The sequence below is a fragment of the Ciconia boyciana genome, chromosome 23, assembly GCF_034638445.1.
Source record: "Ciconia boyciana chromosome 23, ASM3463844v1, whole genome shotgun sequence".
In the NCBI taxonomy this organism is placed as follows: domain Eukaryota; kingdom Metazoa; phylum Chordata; class Aves; order Ciconiiformes; family Ciconiidae; genus Ciconia; species Ciconia boyciana.
In genome coordinates, this window is record NC_132956.1 from 6,401,188 (window position 1) to 6,426,095 (window position 24,908).

Consider the following 24,908-nt stretch of genomic DNA (forward strand, 5'->3'; position numbering starts at 1 on the left):
ATTTACATAGCTTATTTTCCCTCTATGGTATGTGCATTGCTGATGGCTTTAGAGGTAGCTGTTATCTTCCCTCTCTAGCTTTGTTCTGCTAGACTTCACAACTAGATTTTTTTCTTTTTTTTCCCTGGTTAGCTCTCGTAGATAAATAGCAAGCTTCTCTTTTTAGTCTCCTTTCTCTACTGCTTTTCCTCTAGTTCATGTGAAGAGTTACGTGTTTCTGGTCACCCGCCTTCAAGGGAGATGGAGCATTGCGAGGGTCCTTGTTTGCACTGGAAACACTGTTCCTGACCCTGTGTTTTCTTTTCATGACTGCCTCATGCTGGTGTCTGTAGGCTGTCTTTGACCAGCTAAAGCTCCCTAGCTCCTGCATGTTTCTTGCATATCTTAAAAGCTGAATAGACAATGAGCTTTCACCTGAAGTGGGTTAAATGTGGAGAAGAAAAAAGTCACAGCAAAACTGAAATAAGGAACAGCGATCTGAAAAAAAAAATGCTTATAGCTGCCTTTAGGTGGTTGTTCAGCTTCACCAAAGAGACAAAGCTTCTTCATACCAGTTAAACTAAAAACACTGCAAATACAGAGAAATCTTTAGTGCCATCAGTTGATAAGCTAAAGTGGTGTACGTTGGTTACATACAACTAGCTCTCCTATGGGAGAGATGCGAGGGGACTGACTGTGCCCGAGTCTGTAACATAAGTCAGTGATGTGGTGTAAGTTTCTACTGCTGATGATATTTAGGCTGGTTGCTGCAGGATATTTGCTTCAGTAAGCAGCAAGGAAAGTAAACAAGTGCAACTTACCATTTTATAACTGCATTGAGAACACTTGTTTCCTGTCTTTCCCTTGGCAATTCTCCAAATATCTGTCTTTTCTAAGGGAGAACTCTTATAAAATCTTATTGGTCTGCTGATGGCAAATGAAATGCTCCTTAGAGCAGTGCCTAGAAACTTTTGCTATTGTAATCTCATTTGTGCTGTTCACCTTCAGTATGTCTCAACCCTTTATGTTGCAGGATCTTATGATTCTCCGTAACAGCTGCTACCTGCCAAATAAAAATTCTGAGGCTGCCCAATCCATGAGTGGGCATCGAAATATAAAGAGGCGATGTGGGGAGTCGCACCTGGAATCCCCCGCGGGCTGCGGTCACGGTCCCGCTGCTGGATGCGTGTTAAGCAAACTAGTTCAGTTGCCTACACCTCCCTTGTCAAAGCACCAGCTGAAACGGTTAGAAGAACACAAATATCAGAGTGCTGGACGATCCCTGCTTGAACCCCTAATGCAAGGTTACTGGGAGTGGTTAGTTGGAAGAGTTCCAGCCTGGATTGCCCCGAATCTGATCACCATCATTGGACTGTTAATAAATATATTTACAACCCTGCTATTAGTATATTACTGCCCAACAGCTACGGAACAGGTAAGTTGTGGACCTCTGACAATCTTTGTTCATAGCTACTGTCACCTAGTAGCAGCTGGCAGTGTTCTCTGGTGGGTTCTTGTCTTTGTGGAGAACTGTTTCTCGTTGACCAGCCCACAGTTCTCATACATTGAAGCTAATCTCTATAAATGTTTGTAATGTGTGTGCCTCTGTGTGAGTGCTTGCATGCAAAAAGAGCACATATGGATTCTGGGCTTAGCATGCTGCTTGCTGAGTGAAACAGCAGTTCCTCTGGCTAATGTGCACTGCATGAAATGGGATCTAGAACCAAAATAGCTGTTCTGGTAGCAGCTGTGAAGGACCTGCTGCAAGAAAGCTGCAGCCCCACAAGGCTTGAGTGCATGTGCAGACAATTAAGAAATGGATTTGCAGCTGTCTTGCATGGCATGTGGAGTTTTTGCCCGTTTTCTTTCTCTGCTTGTGACTGGGTTAGTCACCTTAAACTTTCTGATCCAGAGTTACCACACAATAACAAGTGCAAGGTGACTCGGTTGGCAGCAAGCTGAGTCTGCCTGCGAGCCCAGCTAGAGTTGCAACACAGCGAGGAACTCGAGCTCAGACAAGGGATTGAGCTCCAAAGTGGTGCAGCTTGGGAGATCGAGGCTGGCTGCTGCCTCTGTGGCTGGTGTGACTTAAACCCAGCTTACTAAAATAAAGGAACACCTTTCTTCGTCCCTTGTGGGCCCTGGCAGTTCATATTACCCGGCAGCTCAGATCAGGACCTCGGGTACAGTGTGTGATGAGCTGCGGGAACACAAAGCTGTTGTCTTGAGCAGCGTGCTGCCTGAGGAGTCTGTGCTGTGAGAAGGCTGGATAAAAGTCAGTAGTTTTATTCTTTGGTCTGAATGCACTAAAAGCTCCTGACCTGTCCTCAGGAGGAACCATCTTAACTTCCTGTAATTTCTGGTTGCATGGGTACAAAAGTCTTTACAAGGCACTTCAAGTTACTAGTTTCAAAGACTTTTCTCTCTCACTAGAATTACCTCGTAAGGCACTTGAAGACTTTCATTTTTTGTGCACTGGAAAAGTTTTGTCACTTGAATGTTGAATATTAAAAGCTGCTTATATCTATAAGCACTGAAAAAGGGAATCGTATGGTACAGAAAATGTATTGCATATCAAATAGCTGGAGAATGTCTCACAAGTTCTAGCTTTTAAAATATCTGCGCTCCTTCATAACCAAGTCTCCCAGCTGAGGTTGGGAGGATGCTTCGTAGTCAAGCGGCATCAGTTTGCTTCCATCCAGACTCTCAAAAACCCATGTAGGTTGGCACATTCACCGTTGTGCATCCCTGTTCCACCTGACGTAGTAAGGGGATGTTTGCCTCTTTTAGAGAGCTGTTGAAATAGATAGTTTCACAATAACTTGTGGAATTTGGCAGGTGTAAGATAAAAAGTGAATATTAAGTTTGAGCAGTGAATACTTAGAGCAGCTCCTTCCTTTTTCAGACTATGGCGTTGTTGTACAACTTGGTTTTAACTTGCCGCGTACTCCCATAGCAGTACTATGTGGGGGCTGAGACTCTGAAATTCAGTTTGATAGAGAGACTTCAACCTGTCTGTATTTCAGGAACTTAGCAGCTGGTACAGGCCGCTGAACCAGAGCATGATTTAAAATTGAGAGAACAGTTGTATTTTGGTTGGTAATTAAACTGAAGTATGCACTATGCTACAGTCGGTGTCAGAACGTCATAGTGTTAGCTGTAGTCTGCTGTATTAAAACACTGTTTCGTGTTTAATGGTTTCAGAGTTACTTTGTGCTAAGTGAATGAGACTGTCTTCTCGCTTTAGCTGAAAAATAACTTTCTGCTGAGGTAGCTTTCAGCCTGATCTGATCTGCCATATGGCACTGCAGCCCCATGTGCTGGCACGACAAGGAGGATGCCATCTCAGTGGTGGAACTGTAAGCTTGTGATTTCTAAGTGTCAGGTAGCTGTCTGGGGAAGAAAATGGGGCTTTGAAATTCCAGAAACTGATTTTTTTTTTTTTCCTGAAAGCACTACTGCTTTCAGATGTAAATTGTCTCTTCCTTGTAGCTCAGTCTTGGTTCTGCTTTTTTCAAAAGCCGCTTGTCTCTTCCTGTTGATGAAAGGTGTAGCCAAGGGGATGTAGCTCTCCCTTACAGCTTCAGTGGTAGCCAAATGAAAATGAGATACGCATAGTTCTACTGCCTGCTTAGCTGGGGAGACCCCAGCTAGCAAAGTGCTGAGCAATGGACTGGTACCTGAACTTTTGTTTTTACAAAAAAAAAAAAGATTTGGATAAGAGAGGGAGCTGTGAAATCTTACGCAGATACAAATAATACCTAACTGGAAACACCTACACTGGTAATGAAAGTAGTGTTTAAGAAAGAGGAGCCGGCAGTCTGATTTTTTTTTTTAAAGTTTATAGAGGAAAAATTGCATGATACTGAAAGATAACTTAAACCTCATATATAAAATCTATCCATAAGGAATAGAAATATCATAATGGGATGGAATTCTGTAGCATCACCTTATCTAAATGTGATCCTCTGCTTCTGGGTGACACATTTCTCCCTTACCTCTCTTCTTGTGACGGTTGTATAGATACACTCCTAAAAGCAGAGCATGGTGCCAGCTTTTGAGGCAGAATGAACTGTTTTAGTAAAATGCGGTAGCAGGAACAATGCAAGCTGTAGAAAGAATATATTTAAGTTGATGTGCTACAAATGAGTCATGGCTGGGTAGACCAAAAGGAGCTGGACTCCAGAGCTTTATGAGAGGCCAGTCAGCTTGATTAAGCTACTTAGCTGCATTTGGACTTTATTGCTGTGGTCTGTAAAACAGAGCTGCTCACTTTTATAAAGTGTGTCAAATGTGAAGATTGCAAAATATCCAATAACAGCTGTTTTATGGATGTGTAAACTGAGACAGACTAATGGTAACCCGCTGGCTTTTGTGGTAATGATGGTTTATGCTTCAAATACTGAAAAAAGCTTGAATTGTAGTCTTTGGTCTAGCAGGGATTTGGTATCATTTGTATTTCTGTAGGAATAAATTGCTGTACAGGATGTGAATATTAAGGGTTATTAACATAGATTGGGCAAAGCTGCTGTTACCTAGCAATAGAAAAAACAATTGGTGGTGGAGGTGCTGTACTGCAGAGCACTGAAGCTTTACAGATCTCAGAAAATGTAATAGCTAAACTTGAACTCTAACAGTTTGAGCCCTTTGCAATGACATAGTTCTCAAATGCTGCTGCAGCCTGGTCATACCCTGTACTTGGCAGTGTTTTAGTATGTGACACCTCACTGAGGTCTTGTGAAGATGAGCTCAGTGTTTGTGACACAGTTGCACATTTTGGGGGCTAAAAAAGTTTTCCAGTTTCTAAATCACTTGGACAATTTACATATACCCCTACAGGAAAAAGAAGCAAAATGAGCTTAATTGTGCCCCACTTTGCAGATGTAGTACTCTAATTTTTTTCAGATGCACAGTGCAGCTTGCTGCTTTAGCAAATGTGCTGTACCTGTTAATCCTAAGCTAGTAATTCTTGTCACAGTTTTATTTACATTTCATGTGTCATAACCGCCTCTGCCTGTCCCTGCAAGGACCAGCTACTGAAAGGTCCGTGAATGTGATGAGGAATTGTGTGCAAATGAAAAACTACTGTATGAGAGTGTAAGAGAGTTCAGCTTCAGGCTTTTTTTTCTGTTTGTTTTTAAGGTTTAAAAAAATCTTTTACTTTCATTGACTTTCTTTCTTAGGCACCTCCCTGGGCATACATTGCTTGTGCATGTGGCCTTTTCATCTACCAGTCTCTGGATGCTATAGATGGAAAACAAGCAAGAAGGACAAATAGCAGTACTCCGTTAGGAGAACTTTTTGATCATGGCTGTGATTCACTTTCCACAGGTATTGTCATTTTTAATTGAAGTATGAGGATTAAATGACTCTATTTCAGGGATCAAATCTGGAATACAGAAAAATGCTTCTTTACTGAAGAAGAGGACAACTGATATTGCTGAATGTATAGCTTTTCAGTCAACCTTCTTTCCATAGACAGTACTCTTGATCAACCAAACATCTTCTCTTTATTACACTGAAAAAAGAATTAAGCATGTGACTAATTCAATCTGAGCCAGCAGCCTTCTGTGTATGCTTTATCAGAGTCTTGGTTCTAGAAAAATTTCTGTAAGAAGTTGTCAAAATGCTCTTCTATATTATTTTTAGATTGAATTCATAGAGCGATTGCAAGACAGGTATGAAGCCTAAACAATGGGACAGTAGAAGTCTGAGTTTAAGGTTAGAATCAGCAACATCAGTTCATTTCTAGGTAGGTAGAGTTCATTGAACCAGCCTGAAGTTTAACCCCTTTGCAAAAGAATGGTCAGATGCTTTTGGTTACTTAAATTCTAAAGCTCTTATGCTTTATCTTTTTATGAATACTTTATAAGTCATGTATTTAAAGGGGGGGTGGGAAGCATGAATCTTGAATGACAGACTTTGGATTTTCTTAATGGCATAATAAAAACTCAGAAAATGGGGAAAAAATATGTCCAGCAAATCTTGGATACATGAGAAAACGCCAAAACTCTGGCTGCAGGCTGCAGTTGCATAAATCATTCAGGTCCCTTGATGTCTAATCCCATTAAGTTAAATAAAAATGCAGGAGACTGAAACCCTCAATATTGAGGACTTCTGATAACTGGTGTGAATTTAAATATACATTTTACAGTCTGTACTTTTTTAAAATGGAAGTGTTAATCTCTTATGTCTGAAATAAAACACATCAGGATACCTTCACGCTGTCTCTCCTTCTCTGGGTCCTTTTGTTAGATTTGTTTCTGGTAAGGATCTTTACACGCATACACGCTTTATCTTTTTACTCTGTGACTCATTTTCTTCTGCAGTCTTTGTGGTTTTGGGAACTTGTATTGCTGTGCAGCTGGGAACGAACCCTGACTGGATGTTCTTTTGTTGTTTTGCTGGAACATTCATGTTTTACTGCGCGCATTGGCAGACGTACGTCTCTGGAACGTTGCGCTTTGGCATGTAAGTACCTTGGCTGAAAATAAAACTGAAAGTGAGCCTGCTTTCCTGTCAAGTTGCACTTTATGTGATTGTAGTTCAGGTACTTAGAGCAGTAGTAAATTGTTTATATTCATACATACACACTTAGAGCTTGTGGCAGCTGTTACCTATTGGATCTGCAATTAATACTGAATGTTACTTGGCTTGTTTTAGGAGTGGTAAAATATCCTTTTGTCATATTAGTTAATTAGGAGCTTTTGATGTGATTTAAACCTAAATAAATAAGGAAAAGTACCTGGTGTTTCATCCCCAAGAATGGAATGCTTTTGTCAGATGGTGGCAGTCTGGCTTTAGTATTCAGTTAACTACCTATCTCTTGATCTTGCTTGACTTGTGATGCTGTATAGTTAACCTTTACTCTTAAGCATAACATGTAAAATATAGTGTGCTCACTGACATGGTGCCTACAATTCAAAGTTCTGAATCCCTCTTAGCGTAAACTGTGGTTCTGTCAATAATGGGACCAAACCTGCAATGCCAAGAAAGTCAACAGCTAAAGTCCTGTTTACCGCTGGGTGAGGGTAGGTGGGGAAACAGCACACAAGGACTCGGTGAGCTGTGGGATTCACTAGCCTTAATGTGGAAAAGTATGTTTATTCTATGTTTTCATTCATAGATCTAACAAATATATTTCAAGTAAATATACTGCAGAATGATTTTGCACCTGGAAACCTCTGAAATTTGCCCTTAGTTTGTATGGGATTTTGAAAAAATGCTACAACAATGCGCTGTTTATTTACAGTCTATTGTTATTGATCTGTGGATACCCAGATGTTGCTAAAACAGTACAATTATGGACCTCTTGTCTATAACAGCTCTTATTGGCAGAATACTAATGCAGATTCTCTTGAGAAACTTCTCTGTTTCTGCTCAAAAATGTAAGATGTTGGAGCAGTTTTCAGTGTCCATTGGAGGAAGGAAAAAAGAAAATCTAGACCCCTATTCTAATCCTGACTACACCAAAGCAGGTAGGATAGTTTCAGCCAATTCTCTGATACTTAAATCTTTCAGGTAAGACATCTGGCTCAAATCTTGTACTGTTTTAGGCCTCTGACTTCCATGCTGTACCAAAGGTCTCAACACTGAATGCTTTTAGCTCCCTTTGAACTTTACAGGCCCCTGATAATTTAAGTTTTCCTGTTATCGATCAGAGAACACAACCCCAACCTTGGCATGTGCTTGACTTTACAGATGCAAGTATCAAACCCATCCAATTTGCTGCTGTGCTCCAGACAAATGTGTACATTACTCCTGGTATTCACTAACTGCTGCTTTTTGCTTTTGTGAGGAGTCTTTCTGTTTTGGAGACAGCATTTTGTAGCAGATGCTATTGTTCTGCGTGGCCTTATATCATGAGAATTTGATGATCCACCAATACATAGCTAATTTAGAGAAGGCAATAAGCACACAAATGTGTGTGTATCATTATTTTAGATAATGGACAGCACTGTATAGTAAACACATTTGTTTCTTCATTTACCCTGTGTCATAAGGTTAATAGGCTGCCATAAACTGACGTCCATTTCTATGGCAAAAAGTCTGAGATTATTTATGCAGTTAATTGATTCTCGCTGTTTGCTACTAGTTTTCTCTGGAGCTTTTGTTTCACCGATCATAAAACTGGAAAAAAGTCTGTATTTTATTGACCCTTTCAGATTCAGTGGAGCACACAGGCTTAGGTATTCTTACTCCCAAATAAGTGGAATCGGAGACAGCTGTTGAAAGGAGCTGAGAAGGTCTTAGTGCACAGTAACTTTTTCCTGTCTGCCTATCCTACGTAGTAACTCTGTCAGAAATACGCTGAGGGGGCTGTGAAAAGTAGTGATGTTTTAGGAAAAGTGACAGCGTTCCTAATTTGCCTTCCATTCCAAAGAAGCTGGAAAGAGCATGCAGTCGGTTATCGCTTATTGTATTTCTGTGATGAGATTATGTCCAAGGAATTGTATTTCATTACAGAGATCAACTCAATAAGCAAATGGGAAACAGCTCAGAAGAGCAGCAGACCGCTAAAGGGCGAGATTAATATTTTACTCCTTCCACACAGCTCAAACTGGAACATCAAATGTATAATCAACTTTGCTTGCTGAAAAAGTCCATTGTCTTCAAAAAATTAAGATAAATTAGTGTGTCAAATTAAGTGTATGCTTGTGGAACAGAATGTCTGATTTGTATATGCTGTCACTGTACCAGCCTTGACAATTCACTAAAGCTGTGCCTCTGCACAGCTTTGTGTCCGACTGTCTGCAGAGCAGGAGCGTTCACCCTGAGGGAGGAGGAAGTGGGATCGTTTCTGCTAAATTCCTGTGGAGTATTGCAGGTGGAGTAGGAAAACTATTAGTTTAATTATGCCCAATTACTGATTACATCAGCTGTGCTGGTTCTCTCTCTTCCCACTGACAACTGCGGAGAGCTGCCCTATGCTACTCCAGGACTGTAGAATAATCAGTCAAGATGCTAATGTCCTGTGATCTGTCTCCATCTTTAAAGGATCATATAATTTTATTAGATCTTGGCAGCTGATGCAGACTTTTCAAGAAGCAACTCAAGTTGGTTAAATAGCTCAAAAAAATAGCTAGAGGTCAGTATTGCTTAAAAATTCCCTGTGAGGAAGCAGGAGGTGTCTCAAAGCAAGTTGGGTTGGCTATGGTAAAAGTCACTATAAGTAACATTAACACTGCAAAGGCAGCAGGGCACAGCGTGGATAAATCATATGCAGAAGTTTTGTTTAAAGAACAAACACCTGACCTGGGAATGGGCTCGTGAAAGAGCAGGAATATACTGCACATTTGAAGAAACAAAAAGGTGATTCTGAATTGCAGGAAAACATTCAATATTAAAGCAGTCCAAATACTTTGTTCTCCTGTTCTGTTTTTCAGCACAGTAACTGGTTTATCTGGATTGCGGACTTGCTGTGCTGCAATACAGACTGAGCTTTGTTTCAGGCTTAGTCTTGTATGGGTACAGCTGTGCCATAACTGCGGCATCTCTGGTTTGGAAAAAGTACATTTTCTTCTGCATATCACACAAATCAACGTGGCAAGCCCCAATGGACTTCCACATGGACATGTGGAAGCAGATATGGTATTTGAGGAACACAGTGCAGAAACTGGAATCATGAGGGAATATGGTGCACAAACCCTGAAAGGGAATTTGCCTGCCATTAGTTGGAGCCCAGTTGTGATTACTAGTTCCGGTTCTTCCAGATCCAAACTTACTCCACTTGGATTCAGTACTGCACCTGCTCACTGTTCTGGCTTCAGGAAGTGTATTAGGAGATGTCTGTGTTTATGCAGGCTCAGTGCTGTATCTGACCTCGCAAGGTCAGTGCACAGACAGTGTGGCTCTGCAGGAGCTGTCTCAAATCCAGAATAGTTGGAAGTGAAGCTAGAGCTATTAGTCTCTGTCAGATCTGAGCTGGGTTCCGCATTGCAACTGGAGTGTTGTCTTAAGAGACATGAGACACAGCACTGCACAGGTAAAGACCTTGTATGCTTGGCCATGCGGGACTGGGGCAAGTGCTAAGTCGTACTTTAAAAACCCAGTGGGCACTCATCAAGGGTCCACCCAGAGATGTGAGGGTGTTGCTGCATTTCTCCTATGAGTTATTGCATTATCTGGTTTATCCCAACCTTTCTTAATTGAAATATGGAAAGTTGGTGATAGTGGAAATTATAAGGGGGTGTGTGTATATATATATATACACACAATGAGATGGAAATTAGCTTCTAAGGATGCTTCATAAAGGCATATCAGTAAACACTGAGAGGAAGGATCCGTTCTTACCAGCTTTCATATAACTGAAAAGTTAAAAATGTTACTTCATTGTTTGAATAATAGTCCCTAGAGAAAGCAAAAGCATTCAGGCTGCCTAACAAACCAGCCATTATTGAGGAATGATGGAGAATTTGGGGGAACATTCTTGTTCAGTGACACTGTAGCAGTTGTACATAAGCAAGAGCCCATTTGGTAATGGGTTGGTTTAGGAAGGGAAGAAGGTTAATTTGGTTAACAGAGCCTTCTTGCGAGTACTACCACTGAGGTATAAAGGAGAGATTAGTAAATGAGGCCATATTTCAGAAAGCAGCTAAAATGAAGCCTTCCTCTTTAGCAGTTAGCAGAAAAGGAGTTAGTGTGTTGTCTTGGGTAGACAATTCACACCAAATATCAAAATACAGAGATGGAAGCCTTCCAAGTCAAAGTTTAGCACCTTGAGTTCTTGCTCTTGGGAACAGCTTCAGGATCTCAGGATTATGGTAGGAGATAAGGCAGTAATCTCCATGATTATAGGGCTTAAAACTTTCAATTTTATGAGTTTTTCCCAACACTTCTTGAAGAACTTTTAACACCTTGGTTATTTGCAGAGGAAAGTTTGAAGCTCAGTAGAGTCTCTCTTGATGTCAGAGGGAAATTAGTTTCTCTACGCTCGCAAGAAGTATATGTTGAAGTACCCTTGTGGTAGGTGTCAAGTTTGCTGCTTGCAACCTGCTGCCTTCTGCATACTTCAGGCACTCATTGCCACCTGTCAGCATTTCTCTAGTGCTTGGTGTGTGTCTCAGAACTAGGTATAAGTGCCTTGCTACAGCATTAATACATACAGCTGAAATTGCTGAGGGCTGACGTAAATGATGAGGGGGTTTTCCACATCTTGATCCTCTTCCTCCTCTTCCTTTCCCTCTCACAAGTCCCGTAACAGTGTTTTAAACCAGGAACCAAGCAGTCGTGTGCAGAGATGCTGCTGCTGATTTTTCTGCCTTTATCATTGAAAGATGTTCTTACTGCTCTGTGAAATAGTGAGGTTCAACATAACAGCCACATGCTTCACTTCGTTATCTGACCTGTACAACTTTTAATCTATGTTAATGAGCAGCAAAAGGAAAAATTTACGTATCTTAAGTGTATTACAGCAAGGAAAGGAGAAAAGCTTATGGCTCATTTTTAATATTATTTTTACCTCAATATGAATTTCCTGTAGCTGGGAATAGTTTTCATTTGCTTACGCTTTCCTTTCTTCTGTACAGTTTGCTTTATTCATGCTATTTGTATTTCATTAAGTCCAAGTAAAATGCTGGGTTGGAATGAGTTGAGATTAAACTCCATAATAACCTTTGAAATGAAGCATTTGGACTTCTAGCATGTGACTTTTAGCCTTTTTTCTCTCATGTTGTGATGATGGAACATTCTTTTTTTGCTGCAGTGGTTCCCTTAAGAAAACAATCCTTTGTCTCATGCTCAGATTTGTAGTTCATTGCCCAGCCTGAGTAATCCCACTTGCATGCTTGGTAGATATGGATAAGACAGATGGAAGAACCATCATTTCTCAGACCAGAGTGCTGCTGTGCAGAGTATTAAATAGTAGACGTATCCCCTTGAGTTTTCCAGCCTCATAACTTCTGTTTTCTGATGAGGCAAGAGTGTTTTTCTTGTCTGCTGTGTTTTGCTACGTGGGGCTGTTGCAAGGAATTCTGTGTGTTGGGGAGGAGGAAGGTACATAAATCCCCCGCTTACTTTCACCCAATATTAAAAAGAAGCTGTATTAGATCAGCTGAATAGGTAGTGATTGTCTTGATTTCAGAGCAATCTCCAGTCTAAGTATCTGTTTCCTGTTGTTCTTGGTTGGTTCACTTTCTCAGGAAATCTCTCAACTTTGAATTAAATCCTTTCGGTTCACTGTTCTGGACAAGGAAAGAATTGACTGCAGCTGTTTCTAAACTCTGAAACTTGATTCAGTGGTGGCCCTTGTAAAGTCTAATGGCTTGTTTAATTAAACAGGACCTTTTAAGAATTGCACATGGAATATGCTCAATAAATTAGCACTGACAAGAGTATATTCTGGATGCATGACTAATCAATTGCATGTTAATTGGGTCAAGACTCTCACCAGCTTGACAAGGGAACCCAGCAGAGCAGACAGCATACAAAATAAGACTTGTCACTGCCAACATCTAAGTAGTTAAGCACATGCCGAGGTCGATGGCCCCCTCTTAAGTTTTCCTGGATAATGTTTAAAAAATGAATCCATGTCTGAATTACAAATATCACTTAGAGTAACATAGGAGGAAAAAAAGGAAAAGAACCTGCAGCTGTCCAAAAGTACCAAAGTTACCTGTGTTGTTTGTGTATGTGACTTTCTCTTCCTGTATTCCCTAAAATACTGAATATATACTGTATTATGTGCTGTGGTAATTAAACTCTGAAGGCTTATCAGACTGAAATTCAGTGTACCCTCTCGCCAGGCATGCAACTGCACTTCTTAAGCTCTGTCGGGGCGATCACGATAGACTTTGTTTCTCTGGTGTACTTTTGAATCAATCGACATGTTGCTGGATGGCAGTCTGCATGCTTCTGTTCCAAGCATACTTTGACAAGCACTGCAATAAACAGGATCTCTGTTATGGCTGAATCTGTTATTGCTGAAATATTTTAACTAGATGGTTTAATGTAATTTTAGTTTGATCACATTTTAAAATACTTTAGTTATAAAATGCTATAAATCTGCATTTTACCAGAAGGAGTATGTGTGGTAGCTGTGGCTCTGTTGGCTACAGCATATTTTTTTCATCCCTTTCTGTCAGGGGTGAAAAAATAAATGTATACAGAACAGAGTTCGATTGCCACTGAATAGGGGTCCAGAGCTCACTTGACTTCTTTTAGCATTATTTGCCAAAAAGCCAAGGAGTTGTGTGAGCAGGGAGGTGTAACTCCTTGCTTTCCCTCAGAGGTGGCAAACTGAAGATGCAGTCTGCGCTTCTGCTCTGCAAAAAACAGGCAGTAACATCTAAAGATGAAGAATTCATATATTCAGTGTCATTTGGAGATATGAGCATAGGGTAGGGAGATGAGAGGTCCTGAACTGTGTTTGATTATGAATTTTATTTGCTGTGACTTGGAGCAAGGAATTTCATTTTGTTTCCTCATGCATGTACTGATGATTGTGTTTGCCTGTGTGTTGGAGTGGTACTGTAAACTGTAGAAGCTCTGAATGGAGTTTTGAATGTATAAAATACTATGTGGGTTACAATATTTTTGTTAATTCACTAACACTCTCATTTTTTTTGTGGTCATTAATTCCCTTCCTGTGACCTACCCTTTCAATTATGTCAATGCTGCACAGTAGTTGTCTGGATTTTGCTCTTTATGCTGTGACTGAAGATCTGTTCTAATGGTTCCACTTAACTGAAGTGCTCAGGAAAATGTTTTGAAATGTTTCTTTCCCTCGCACGTAGATTTGATGTTACGGAGTCTATGCTCTGTACAATAGCAATCCAGCTTCTCACAGGAACTCTGGGGCCCTGGTTCTGGAACTATACGGTAAAGCAAACGTTAATGCTACCTGGCAAGCAATGGCATGGACTAAGCAGAGACAGCACCTTTGTCATGCACATAGTAACTGGTATATGAAAAATGTCTTTCTCAGGGTATTTCACAAGTGCTTTAATACGTGGCAAAAAAATGTTTGCAAAGTATGAATGAGCAGTAAAAATCTGATCTAACTGGAAATAAATTTTTTTTGAAAGCATCATGTTTTACTTGAAAACAAAGAAAAAACCTGCCTGTTAATCAGAAAAGTTTGCTTTAAACATTTCTTTTTATTTTGTCACAGTTCTGGCTTGACCTAAAAGATAACCAGGGTTGTGGAAGCAGCTCTATAAGTGTGGGTGTAGAGTCATTTTGTTGGAACTGCTTTTTAAAGTTGTAGAATTTTTTTGTTGTTGTTGCTGTATAAACACCTTTCCACCAGAAAAAAGAATTGCTTGGCTAGTTCAGGGAACTGTACACTGTGCAATAGCTTAAAAAGTCACCAGTTACTGGTTAAAAATGCCTGTTTTGAACTATGCCACTTCATCCTTGTAGTCTAGTTGCTTAACTGTGCTTGTAGCTTCATCGTCAAGTAACTTCATTTCCTGGTTGTCTTTATTTTTAAAATGCTTTTCCTTATGTCTGTGCTAAATATATCCTTCTCCACTCTGGCTTACTACTCTTTAGAAAGGACTTTCTCTTCCTTATTTCAGCTTTTTTAATACAGTGGTTCATCCCCCCAATAAAATGGTATCATTAAAAGTGAGTAAGATGGGTTCTTCGAAATTTCTCATAGTTGCTGGATTATTAGCCGGGAGTTTCCCGTGAAATATTTGAGCATATAAGAATAGCTTTTTGCTAGCCTTCTTAGAACTGCATCAGATTTTAAATAAAACTGAGGGGGTGGGGTTTTTTGGTGGCTTGTTTACATACCCTTTGTTAAACTTGCATTCATGCAAATTATGCTGCTGTTCTGGGTTTTTTTCCATGTAATGGTTCAGCACAATCTCTGCTTTCATGAGGCTATTAGAAAGAGTCCTTAATTACCAGCTCTACTTTAGATCCAACAATATCAGCAATCGGGTAAATCATGGTGTATGTCATATCCACTGGCTGCATCTGACAATTTAAGCCAAGTGCCAGTTAGGCGTGCTCTGAAGATAGTCAGATGACATAATTTTTAAATACTTTGTTGACAGTCTGTGAAAGGCTGGAAATACTTAGTGTCAGGAAATGGTAATGTAGCAAGCAATAATTTAAAGGAAGGAAGAGCTTAATCAAGATTTTTAGCTGCTTGTGATAATAGCATTGTGACTCTGCCTGAGAAGTCACTTAGGGAGAAAAAAAAAAACCAAAACAAAACCAAAAATCCCTTAGTACCGAAACATTTGGAGACTTCCGAAGTCACCCATTGGTATGACAGTTATGTGAGAGGAAGCAACTGAAATTCTGTAATGACAGCAAATTGTTTAAAATGGATGAGCACAAATTGCGATCTAATGGAGGAGAGAGGAGGAGTTCTGAGCCTCTGCACAGGTGACCTGGAGCTGATGGAGATGTCGGACTGTAGACCCCACCTACGGTCTCCACCCTTGGAAAGGATGCCTTTGCTGTTCAAGAAGAAATTTGTTTTACAAATAAATGCAGTGTTTGGTAGGACTGGTGTGTAGCGGATGAGCCAGGCAGACCATTCTGTCACTTTTGTGCCCGTAACAGAGTGCCAAGTGTTTGCTTGCGACAAGTCCCCTCATGCGTGCTAATTTTAACCAGTTTTTAGGCATACTGAATTACAAAATAGATTTAATTATCGTCTTAAATTCTTGCATATGTAGTTTCAGATGTCTTCTAGAATCTTCATTTTTAGTCTTAACTAATAAGTAAAGATGCTGCTGCTTCTAAGTCACTTACTCGGAACACACAAAGCATCACGCCGCCTTTACGCAGTTTGAGGTCAGGTGGTATAGATTTTTTATTTCCATATTGCACCATCTCTGAGATGGTTAAGCTACAGGAAATAGCTATTCATGCTGCTATTTTTCATCTGATAGCTGTTTCATGTGACAAACATTTGTAGTGAGAAAGTATAATAACGTAGTCTTGAAAATACTACATGATCTGGCAAAATACTAAGTGAACAGATTGCGATTCTTGCAGCACAGATAAATCTTGTACTTACATGTCTGGGTAGTAAGGCTTTTTATTCAGCAAGGAGCAGAAAAAAATTTCTTAAATTGTTAATGAATTTTGGTTATGCCTTTAGCCTATGGAGAAATTATTTAAAAGGCTTTAACCAACGGAAAACAAAAAGATTTTGGGAATCAAGTTAAAAAGTGTAAATGTGCAGAATCCTGAAGAGCTTCAGCCCAGCATCCCTCTTCCTTTAGCTCTGCAGTGTCACCCTTCAGTACTTGTACTGGTGGAATGTGACTTTTGCTTGTAAACACCTCACACTTTGGCATTTTCCATAGACAAAAAGTGGGCAGCTTTAATACAGTTTAGCACAATGCATATTACATAGAGGTATCGCAAATGAAGGTGTTTAACATGAACGAATCTGGAAAATACTCAGACTTTTATAGGAAATAAAATGTTAAAATAATACCGTTCCTGATAATCTTCTATTATGTCAGAAGACCTAAGTTTGAAAACTAGGAAGTAATCTGTATTCAAGTTTGGCACAAGAAGGAAGGACAGAGTAATAGAGGGAAACGTGTTGCGGGTGTGTGCAGTAACACCCACGGCAGCCTCGCTGCAAGGATGGGAGAATGCCTTTTGAAGCCCTGTAGGCATTCTCCTGTCTTGTGAATTTAGGCAGATAGGGAGCGAGGGATGAAATGTGCATTTAAAACCTCACGACTTTTATGCTTCCCTAACTTTATCTGAATTAAAACACTTAGATATTCTTGTTTACAGTCTTTAGTTCACAAAGGTAGCTGGTGCAGTGTGACATTGTTTGACCTCGTCCCTGCTTGCTGTCTTCAGTTCTGCAGAGCTGCTGTTTGTTATTCTTTCCTAACATCAGTTTGCTGCAGAATCAGTATTTTTCAGGGTCATTTTCAATGTTTTTCCCAGCCTTGTAATTAGATGTTCTGTCTAGGCATCTTTAGTTTGTTAAACTATCGAGTCTAGGTTCTTTGTTGCTTTGTCTTCACTGTCTGATCTTTGTTCCTTGGTTCTTTGCCTGTATGTTCCTGGTGATTTAAAGACTCAATTCAGGGTCTTCTGTTTATTTTCTAGAAGATGAAAAAGTCCCTGGTTTATTTGAAGAAGTGGTCTTTGGAACTAGACTGCTTTGTGTCTGTTGAGGAACTGTTACAATAACTTTATGTCCATCTGTTGTAGTGTGGGCATACCTTGGGGGAAACGGTTTGTTTCATTTTCTTCATTTCATAGGTATTAGGGATCCGCCACACACTGTGCACTGTGTCTCTGCATCATCCTAGCAACATAAACTGTTTGGGCAATGCTGATGTGACTCAATTTGTCAGGAAACATCAGGCAAAAAAACTGTCAGGTTAGGGGAAGTGTGGCTCAAGTGATTGCTGAAAATATCCCAGTTAAGAGGCTTTAAGAAACCCCCTTTCTTGAGCTGCAGAATTCATGCCGCTAGCTCCTTCCATTTGTTTTTTCTTAGGATGTCCAATGTAGCATTTAAATGAGTAAATAAATACAAACACAAGGAGAAAATAGAATCAGACTTTGAACTGGCTGGCTTCCTTCTTGCTTTGAAATGTTTTTGCTTTCCTACAGGTCTGCTTATGGTACCAGGCTGCTGCTTGCATGCCGTAATTAAACGGGGGCGTCTGCAGTACAAAAGGGCCTTTCCCCACTTCTGATTTCCCAATGCTATGGGTTTTTTCCTCATGGTACCTACCTCTTTGTATCGAAGCTAAAAATGCTTGTCTATTATTAGCTGATAAATGATCCACTACTCCACTACAGTCCTTACCATAGGAAGAGGCACTCTGATGTGCAATGGAACTTTGTGTGTGGAAAAAAAATATGGTACTATTTATGTAATTTTTAAGCAGGAATGTTACCACCCTGCTTTGCAAATAATTTCCCTAGCCACTAAAGCAAGCTATGTATGCTTTTCCTCAAAAGGCCGACGTGGGTAGTGCAGAAAGGCTTTAGTCAGTCTGCGTCCAAACCGAGCAAGCAGCTTTCCATGCAGCCCTGCTTTTGTCTTGTCATCTTACTAAGGTACCATCCCAGTTCTACCAGAGTTTAAAAACAATATGGTGACTGAGGCAATTTATGGATCTTTATTACTAGCACATTTTATCTTGAAGGAATTCATAAATACAAGTTAATCATTAAAGTGTAGGAACGAACGTCCTCTAGACTGCCTGACGTGTTAACATTTTCCAGGTAGTGCTGTGCGTTACCTTTGCTCAGTATCTTTCCTGACAAAACCATTGTCGCTTTGTTTTCTAATTGCATTCTTTCACTTTTTTACTGTGTTACATTTTAAGGGCTGTTTAGGACTGTTATGAACACTGATAGCAGTCCACTTGTGTTGCATTTGGAAGCCTTAACTCATTCCCACTTACTTCTTTTACTCCCTTGTCTAAGCCTGTAGCTGCACAGCCACTTTGACTCAGCACAGTTTTGTTCAGCTGCCAAAAGAGGCAGTGCAGACCTTCCACTGCCCTCTCCTTTGTGCTTGCATCATTCATGAGGCCACACAAAATGGTTAAGGAAAGCTTATATGCTAGAAATTGGGACAGGAACCTTTCTTTTCTTCTCCTTTTTTTTGTTTGGGTCATTTTAGCGAAGCCAATTTCCCAATGCAGTTGATGGCATGAGACTGTAGAGCTGGCACAAGGGAGGAAGTGGGGCTGAGCAGTTGGTTTTTGGGGGAGAAAGTGGTTGGTCTTTAGAGAAGCCGGGATGACTGCTCCTTTAGCAGCAGCATGGATTTAGTCCAGTTTAATGCTGTAGTTGCACAGTCATTTTAAATTCAGGTTAAATGAATAGAGGAACAGTGTACCTCTTCTCCCTTTCACCCAGCTTCTGTTTCCAAATGTTGTTCCCTTTTGTGGTCTAGCTTCGAGGAGCTGCCTGTCTGGATTCCTGTATTCTTAGATTTCTAACTAGTGGCCGTTTGACATTCTGCAAAAAAAATCACTGGATAATTCCAGCATCAGGCATGTACTCTGCAGTTATGGAGTGTGTCTTTTAGAAAGTCATCCAACAGTGATTTCAATGAGTATAGGTGATAAGAGAATCCCCTGTAGGTAAGACGTTCCCAGTCCTTTTTCATCCTTGGTATTAAGAACTTATGCTTTACTTCAGGTGATAGTTTAGGTGTTTAGTTTCTCCTCATTTGGTCTTCTGTCTTTGTCTTCTGTCTTAAGGAGCCCTTCAGTGCTAAAAATCTTCTCTTTATTTAGAATTGAAGTTAAGGCTCATATTTGTTCTGCAATATGAGATTCTTATAATAAGTCAGGGAGGAGTTTTAAGCAAATCTCCTTGCAGTTCATTGCTGACCCCTTTCCAGCTGCCTGATGCCATTTTTATTTTGAGTCATGGTGGGCAGAACTACAGGCAATGGAGCAAAGGTTGTACCATGGCTGTGTAAAGAAGAAAACACTGTCTCCCTAACCTGAATCCAGGCACTGCTTCCATAGATTTGGTTGGGCTCCCAGTTTTGTGAAAGTTGGTCTTTCAGGATACCTTGTCTTTTATGATCTGAAATTTTTTTAAGTATGTGACGTTACTTTATTTTGCATTAAGATTACTGCTGCCAGAAGAAACCTGTTTTACTGTCCAAGGAAAGCTATAAACTTGAGTTACTTACATTAGTCATTAGTCACTGTTTCTGTGAGTTTTCTCCACTGCTTTATATTCTTTTAGGTCATTGACAGAAGCAGTGAAATAGGCTAAAATGCATTCCTGATTAACCTGTGCGGGTTCGTGGAGCTGCTTCAGCCCTTCCTCAGTTGGACACACTGAAAACATTTCCATGCTGACTCCAGAAGCTAGGAGGAAGCAATTTGCATTTAATCAGATGTTTTGTGTATCTCTTCTTGCATGGCTGAGCATTTTTGCTTTTTCTTGCAAGGTAGCTCAATGGCTCAATTTGTTTGTATGAGGACTGAAAATAAGGATTTTTAGAACATTATTTCCTCTTTGTGGAAACTGATTTTTTTTTTTCCCCAAGCCAGTTCTGATTAATTTACGGGATTGTTACTGAGCAACTCAGAATATAGGAGGATCCCTGAGGTTATTTCCTGTGTATCTCATCTCTCCATGCTTGGTGTAGTGAGAAGAAAATTTACGAAGCAAAGACATCCAAAGGAAACTGTCTTTTATTGGAATCTTCTCTAGCTTTCCTCCGGCAGCTTTGGCTGAACTTCCCCATTGTATGCTGAGTCTGGCTAGTTCATGGGTGTGGCTGCTCCCATCTTCTTTATCCTTTATGCTCCCCTCTGCTGCTTCACAGCTTATTTACTTTATAAGGGAGCGAGCAGTAGGAGTTTGCGGCAGTCGGGGCTTGGGTGCCTCACAGCCCGTTTGCCTGCTGTCGACGGTGCCGCCACGTGCTGCTTCTGCTGTTTGTTCCGTAGGTGCGTGTCCTGCTCTTAGGGAGTTGTTGAGAAAGTCTCTTGGCTGATGGAAAGGTGAAGTTGCACAGTGGGAGATGGACGCAGTGTTTTTACAGCCTGCTGAAAGCAGCAGCCAGCACTTAGAGAATCTATCGTAAGATAAGAGATTGCATTGAATACCACGTACTGTTGCCCTTCTGCTTTCTTATGCTTTGGGGGATGTTCTACATGGAAATTAGATGCAGCCTCGTAATTATCCCTTGTGCATATTGATCTGCTGCTGAAACAAAATTATATTTTGGCCAGACTGGAGATGCTCAAATGAGAGGATCCACTCCAAAGCTGGAACAAAGGCTGTAGAGAAAACTTGGTGGCATGCTGATCTGATATTAAACTTAAATGAGCTAAAAGACCATATAATTAAGGCAGACAGGCAAAAAACCTCCCTGAACCTTTATTCCCTGACGCCTGTGCAGCTGATAATACCAACTGTATTTGTGTAACAGCAAGGCATGTATTCACAAGAAGCAATTTTGAGTACTTTAGGTAGAATTGCATTATTGGAGGTAAGGAATATGCCATAAATATTTCAAACTGTCTCGAAGGATTATTTTTGATACAGTACTCCAGTATGAGACAGTATTATATGGCTTCATGTTATATACCAGCAAGTCCAGCCTCTTTGTATTTCACTTGTATTTTTTCTTTACTTCTGTTTCTGGAGTTGATTTGTATGGCCTTGTTTTTCCCTCTTGCTAGCTCCAAGACTTTTGCATGCTCTTTAAAATGTCTTAAACTGTCTTTTCTATAAGCCATTCCTTCTTGCCCTTCTACAAAACATACGAGCTATGCTAGAACCAGAAGTGGTTTCTGTTCTTGCTGCATGCTGGAGACTGAATTGTGTAACCTTTAGCAATGCAGCTGACTATAACATTTACATTGGTTTCTTTTTAAAAGTTTGATGCTATTCAGAGAGAATATTTATATTAAATATAAATATAATATAATAGGGAATAAAATAAAAATAAAATATAATAGGGAATAAAATAGGGAAGAATATAATAGGAATTAAAAATATCTTTCCTGAATTTCACCATCTGAAATAAATTCTTTTTTTTTTTGGTGGGCAAGGTTAAAACTGAATATTTATTTCTGCAACCGACAGTTTTCAGTTAAAAGAAGAGTTCCAACTGTTCCTCTTGACAAAATGGATTTTTATTGCACTGTGAAATAAAACAAAAAGTATAGTACAGCATGGCTCTTACTTTTAACAATAAAACTAAAATATATTTTTGCTTTCTAAATTATTTATAAATTTTGCCTCTTGGTTTCTCAGTATTTGGAGTTTTTATACTGTGCATGATAGAGGAGAGCTGCTGAGCTTGCAACTAACTGACTTGAAATTGCTTTGAATAATTTTGCTTTTTTTGGCTTTTTGTACCTAATCAGAATTGATGTGACTGAAGTGCAAATCTTCATAATAATCATGCATTTACTGGCAGTGATTGGAGGACCACCTTTTTGGCAATCTCTGGTAATTTTGTTCATGTTCTTATTTTATCCCTTTTTAATAATCTAGTAGACACCTGGAAGAACTACCTGCAAACAGTAGCACAGTTTAATTTGTGAGGGGAAGGTCTCACTTTTCCTCTTAAATGGGAATATGTATTCTTGAGTATAGATCCCATGTCAATAACTGTGCATTCTGGTTTTACCAGAGTTATTAAAACAAGCTGCTATTTTGTATCTTGTGTTTGCAGGTAGAAAGTTATCAAACATTGCACAAATGTAAATGTACCTTCACTGAAGTCCAGCTTCCTTTGAGAGAGCTGGCCAAAACTTGAAGGAATTTCATGCAACAAGCTAGGTCAGCCACGGAGGAGTACTAAATTGGATTGAGGATATGGGGGAAACTTCTGGAGAGCAGTTGCTAACCATCAGTAGATAATTTGGCCTGAATGTGGCTGACAACTCTTATCTGTATGGGGAAAAGAAATGATCCCTTTTTTTTTTCTGGTGGGTTTTGGTTTTTTTTAGCAGTGAGCATCCTAATTAAGCAAGCTGACTATCATGGGCTGGCTGCATATAGATCCTGCATTTGTTATATAGGCTTGCCAGGCCATGTCATCTGGCAGTTTATGGGCGGCTGTTTAAGTTGACTTTATGTTTGAGTTACTGAAGCCATGTTGTGCTGTTGAAATAGCATTGCCCAGAGAAAAGCAGATATGTGCATACGTAAATATAACAAATTTCTCGAAATAACATCTAAAGCATTGATTTCCTGGAAGGTTTTCCTTCCTGAGTATTGATCTTGTTTGTGTACTTGATAAATGCAATTATTAAGGTGGGTAAAGAAATCTTGATTTGCAATAAAACCAAGAGATGGTCAAAAATTACTGAAACATGTCACCCCAAATTGATGACTTTCTAATCTGCTTCATATAACTAGAGAAATGAACCCTCTAACATTGTGGAGAGTATCTAGGAAAAAAAAAGCTAACCTTGGCTACCCCAATTTTGCTACATATGCTTTCAGGCTTAAAAAACCCAACTGCCCCAATTAATCATGTAAACTGCAAAGTAAATACCATCTAAAGAGAATGAGTGTGGATAGAACTAATTCTAAAAAAATGAGGCTACAAGTCAGCTTATTGGTGCCAAACTTTTCCAGAGAGATTAACATCCCCATGCAGCGATTATTCTGCATTACAAATAGGGATTACAAATAGGGATTTCCCAATTCATGTTCTCGGTTTCCTTTTTCCCTTTTTAAAAAATGAGGAAAAAATGCTGCCACAGCAACCTCTGGTGCAGTTCAGTGCAAGGTGATGTTTATGTGACCTTAGAAATTGTTCTCTTTTGTTATTAAATAACTTAAGTAACCTATTAAATAACCTTTTTCAGCAAAATCTTGAAATCTATTAGAAGTTCTGGGTTGCAGCAGCATTTGGCTAAGTCAGCTCCCAAAAGATTAAACTATTTTGAAGTCCAGTGTTGGATTAATGGAGGCATTTCTGCAGAGAACAAACTTGATCAGGTTTCCCATGACAATTAGGAAATTTCCTTTTTCATTCAACTTGAGATTTGTGTTTCTTTAGAGATAAATGTTATTTACTACTTGCAGAGCAAAATATATCACGCAACCCCTCCTTTCCCCACCCCCTTCCCCAATCCTTTAATATTTTATGTGACAGACAAATTGGTGGTTTGGTATTTTTGGTTTGTTTCTATCTAGGGGGGGGAAATAATGGAATCAAATGTGGTTGTGTACTCAAACATTCCACTCTCTTATGCTAACATGCGAAAAGCAAAACAATCTGAATAGGCTAAATGCAGAATTGTGTATTTTGTCAATTGTTGCTTTCATTAGCTTTCTTTTTTTCTGTGAAACGGTGGGTACCTGTACTGGCTTCCTTCTTTCTGTCAGTGTGGATTCTCTTTAAAGTGTGTTAAAATGCTGTTCTGCGAGGCTCCTGGAGCTTGGTAATTTCTGGTGGATGGTGAGTATGACTGCAGCTGAGATCCTCATTTGGAAAATGTGAGTAAATTGAGCAAGCTTAGGTGCAACTTATGTGATGCATTGATTATATAGAGGGTTTTTTCTGTTTGAAGTGAGAAAAGTGCTGCAATTGCTTGAGTTTTATTCCACAATGTGATCTTTAAAAGCACAAACACTTCATGAATATAAAGCAAGCTTGGTTTTGGCCCGCTATGAGTTGTTATTCCTCTTGCAGATGTGACTGAAGCGTACGTACGTACAGCTCCAAACTACAGCTGGGATCCGGCCTTGTGAGAAGGACTCCCAGGATCCCATGAGCTGCCCAGCTGGCTGTGGTGTTTGTGACTAGGAGCTAGCCAAGAAGAGTTTCTGGAGGGAGTGCCTCTGTCCGCTTACAATCTGTAGTTTCTTACACACTCTTCACTGCTGCTTCCCGGAGCCCTTAGCTGTGCTCTTTTCCTGACTGTTTCCTAATTATGTATTTTTTTTTAAAATCCCAATTCATGCTGTACAAAACTCTGACGGCATCTAGTCTGGAGGCCTGGCGTTAATTTTCTGGCAAATGATTCTGTGTTTGCTTTAATCCAGGCTCTGGCAAGAACTCATTAATCCATCCTTTGCCTGCTGCCACTTGTTTTTATTAACATGCATGGCTTTTTCCCAGACAAAATTTGGAATGCTCCTTTTACCAGGATGTATCTGTATTTGGAAGCTTTCCGTGCAGTGTAGCCTTTCTCTTGTAATCAACTTCAAAGGGTTTAACAGAGAACATAATTTACCTGCAAAAGATTTGGCTTGTGATACTTCTCTGCATTATTGACATAGTCTTGTGAAGTTCTGCATGCATCTGACTTCTGCTGAAACGCATGCAGTTACCAGCAAGGTCAGAATAATTGCATGGACTGTAGAGATATACAGAATACCAGACAAGGAGGTCTTGTGGCTTGCCTTGTAGTGTCCTCTTATTTAAAAAGTCAGAGGCTGCAATGCCACTTTGTAGGAAGATTTCTGAGTACAGCTCCCTCTCTCCCTTTACTCAGATTTTTTTTTCCTTTTTTTCTCCGTGCTATTTG

At 39.9% G+C, this 24,908-nt stretch overlaps 1 protein-coding gene across 4 annotated transcripts in view; it reads left to right on the plus strand.

Moving 5' to 3' along the window:
• CEPT1 (choline/ethanolamine phosphotransferase 1) overlaps positions 1 to 24,908 on the plus strand; it is a 69,122-nt gene that overhangs the window by 38,285 nt on the left and 5,929 nt on the right. For 3 of the 4 annotated variants that reach the window (XM_072844898.1, XM_072844895.1, XM_072844897.1), the window contains exons 2-5: positions 1,013 to 1,414; positions 5,163 to 5,310; positions 6,309 to 6,450; positions 21,786 to 21,870. In XM_072844898.1, the coding sequence (XP_072700999.1) occupies positions 1,019 to 1,414; positions 5,163 to 5,310; positions 6,309 to 6,450; positions 21,786 to 21,870 (771 nt within the window). In that variant the 5' untranslated portion in view covers positions 1,013 to 1,018. Of the gene's footprint in view, positions 1 to 1,012; positions 1,415 to 5,162; positions 5,311 to 6,308; positions 6,451 to 13,712; positions 13,798 to 21,785; positions 21,871 to 24,908 lie in introns of all 4 variants that reach the window. The other variant, XM_072844899.1, reaches the window with a different exon arrangement.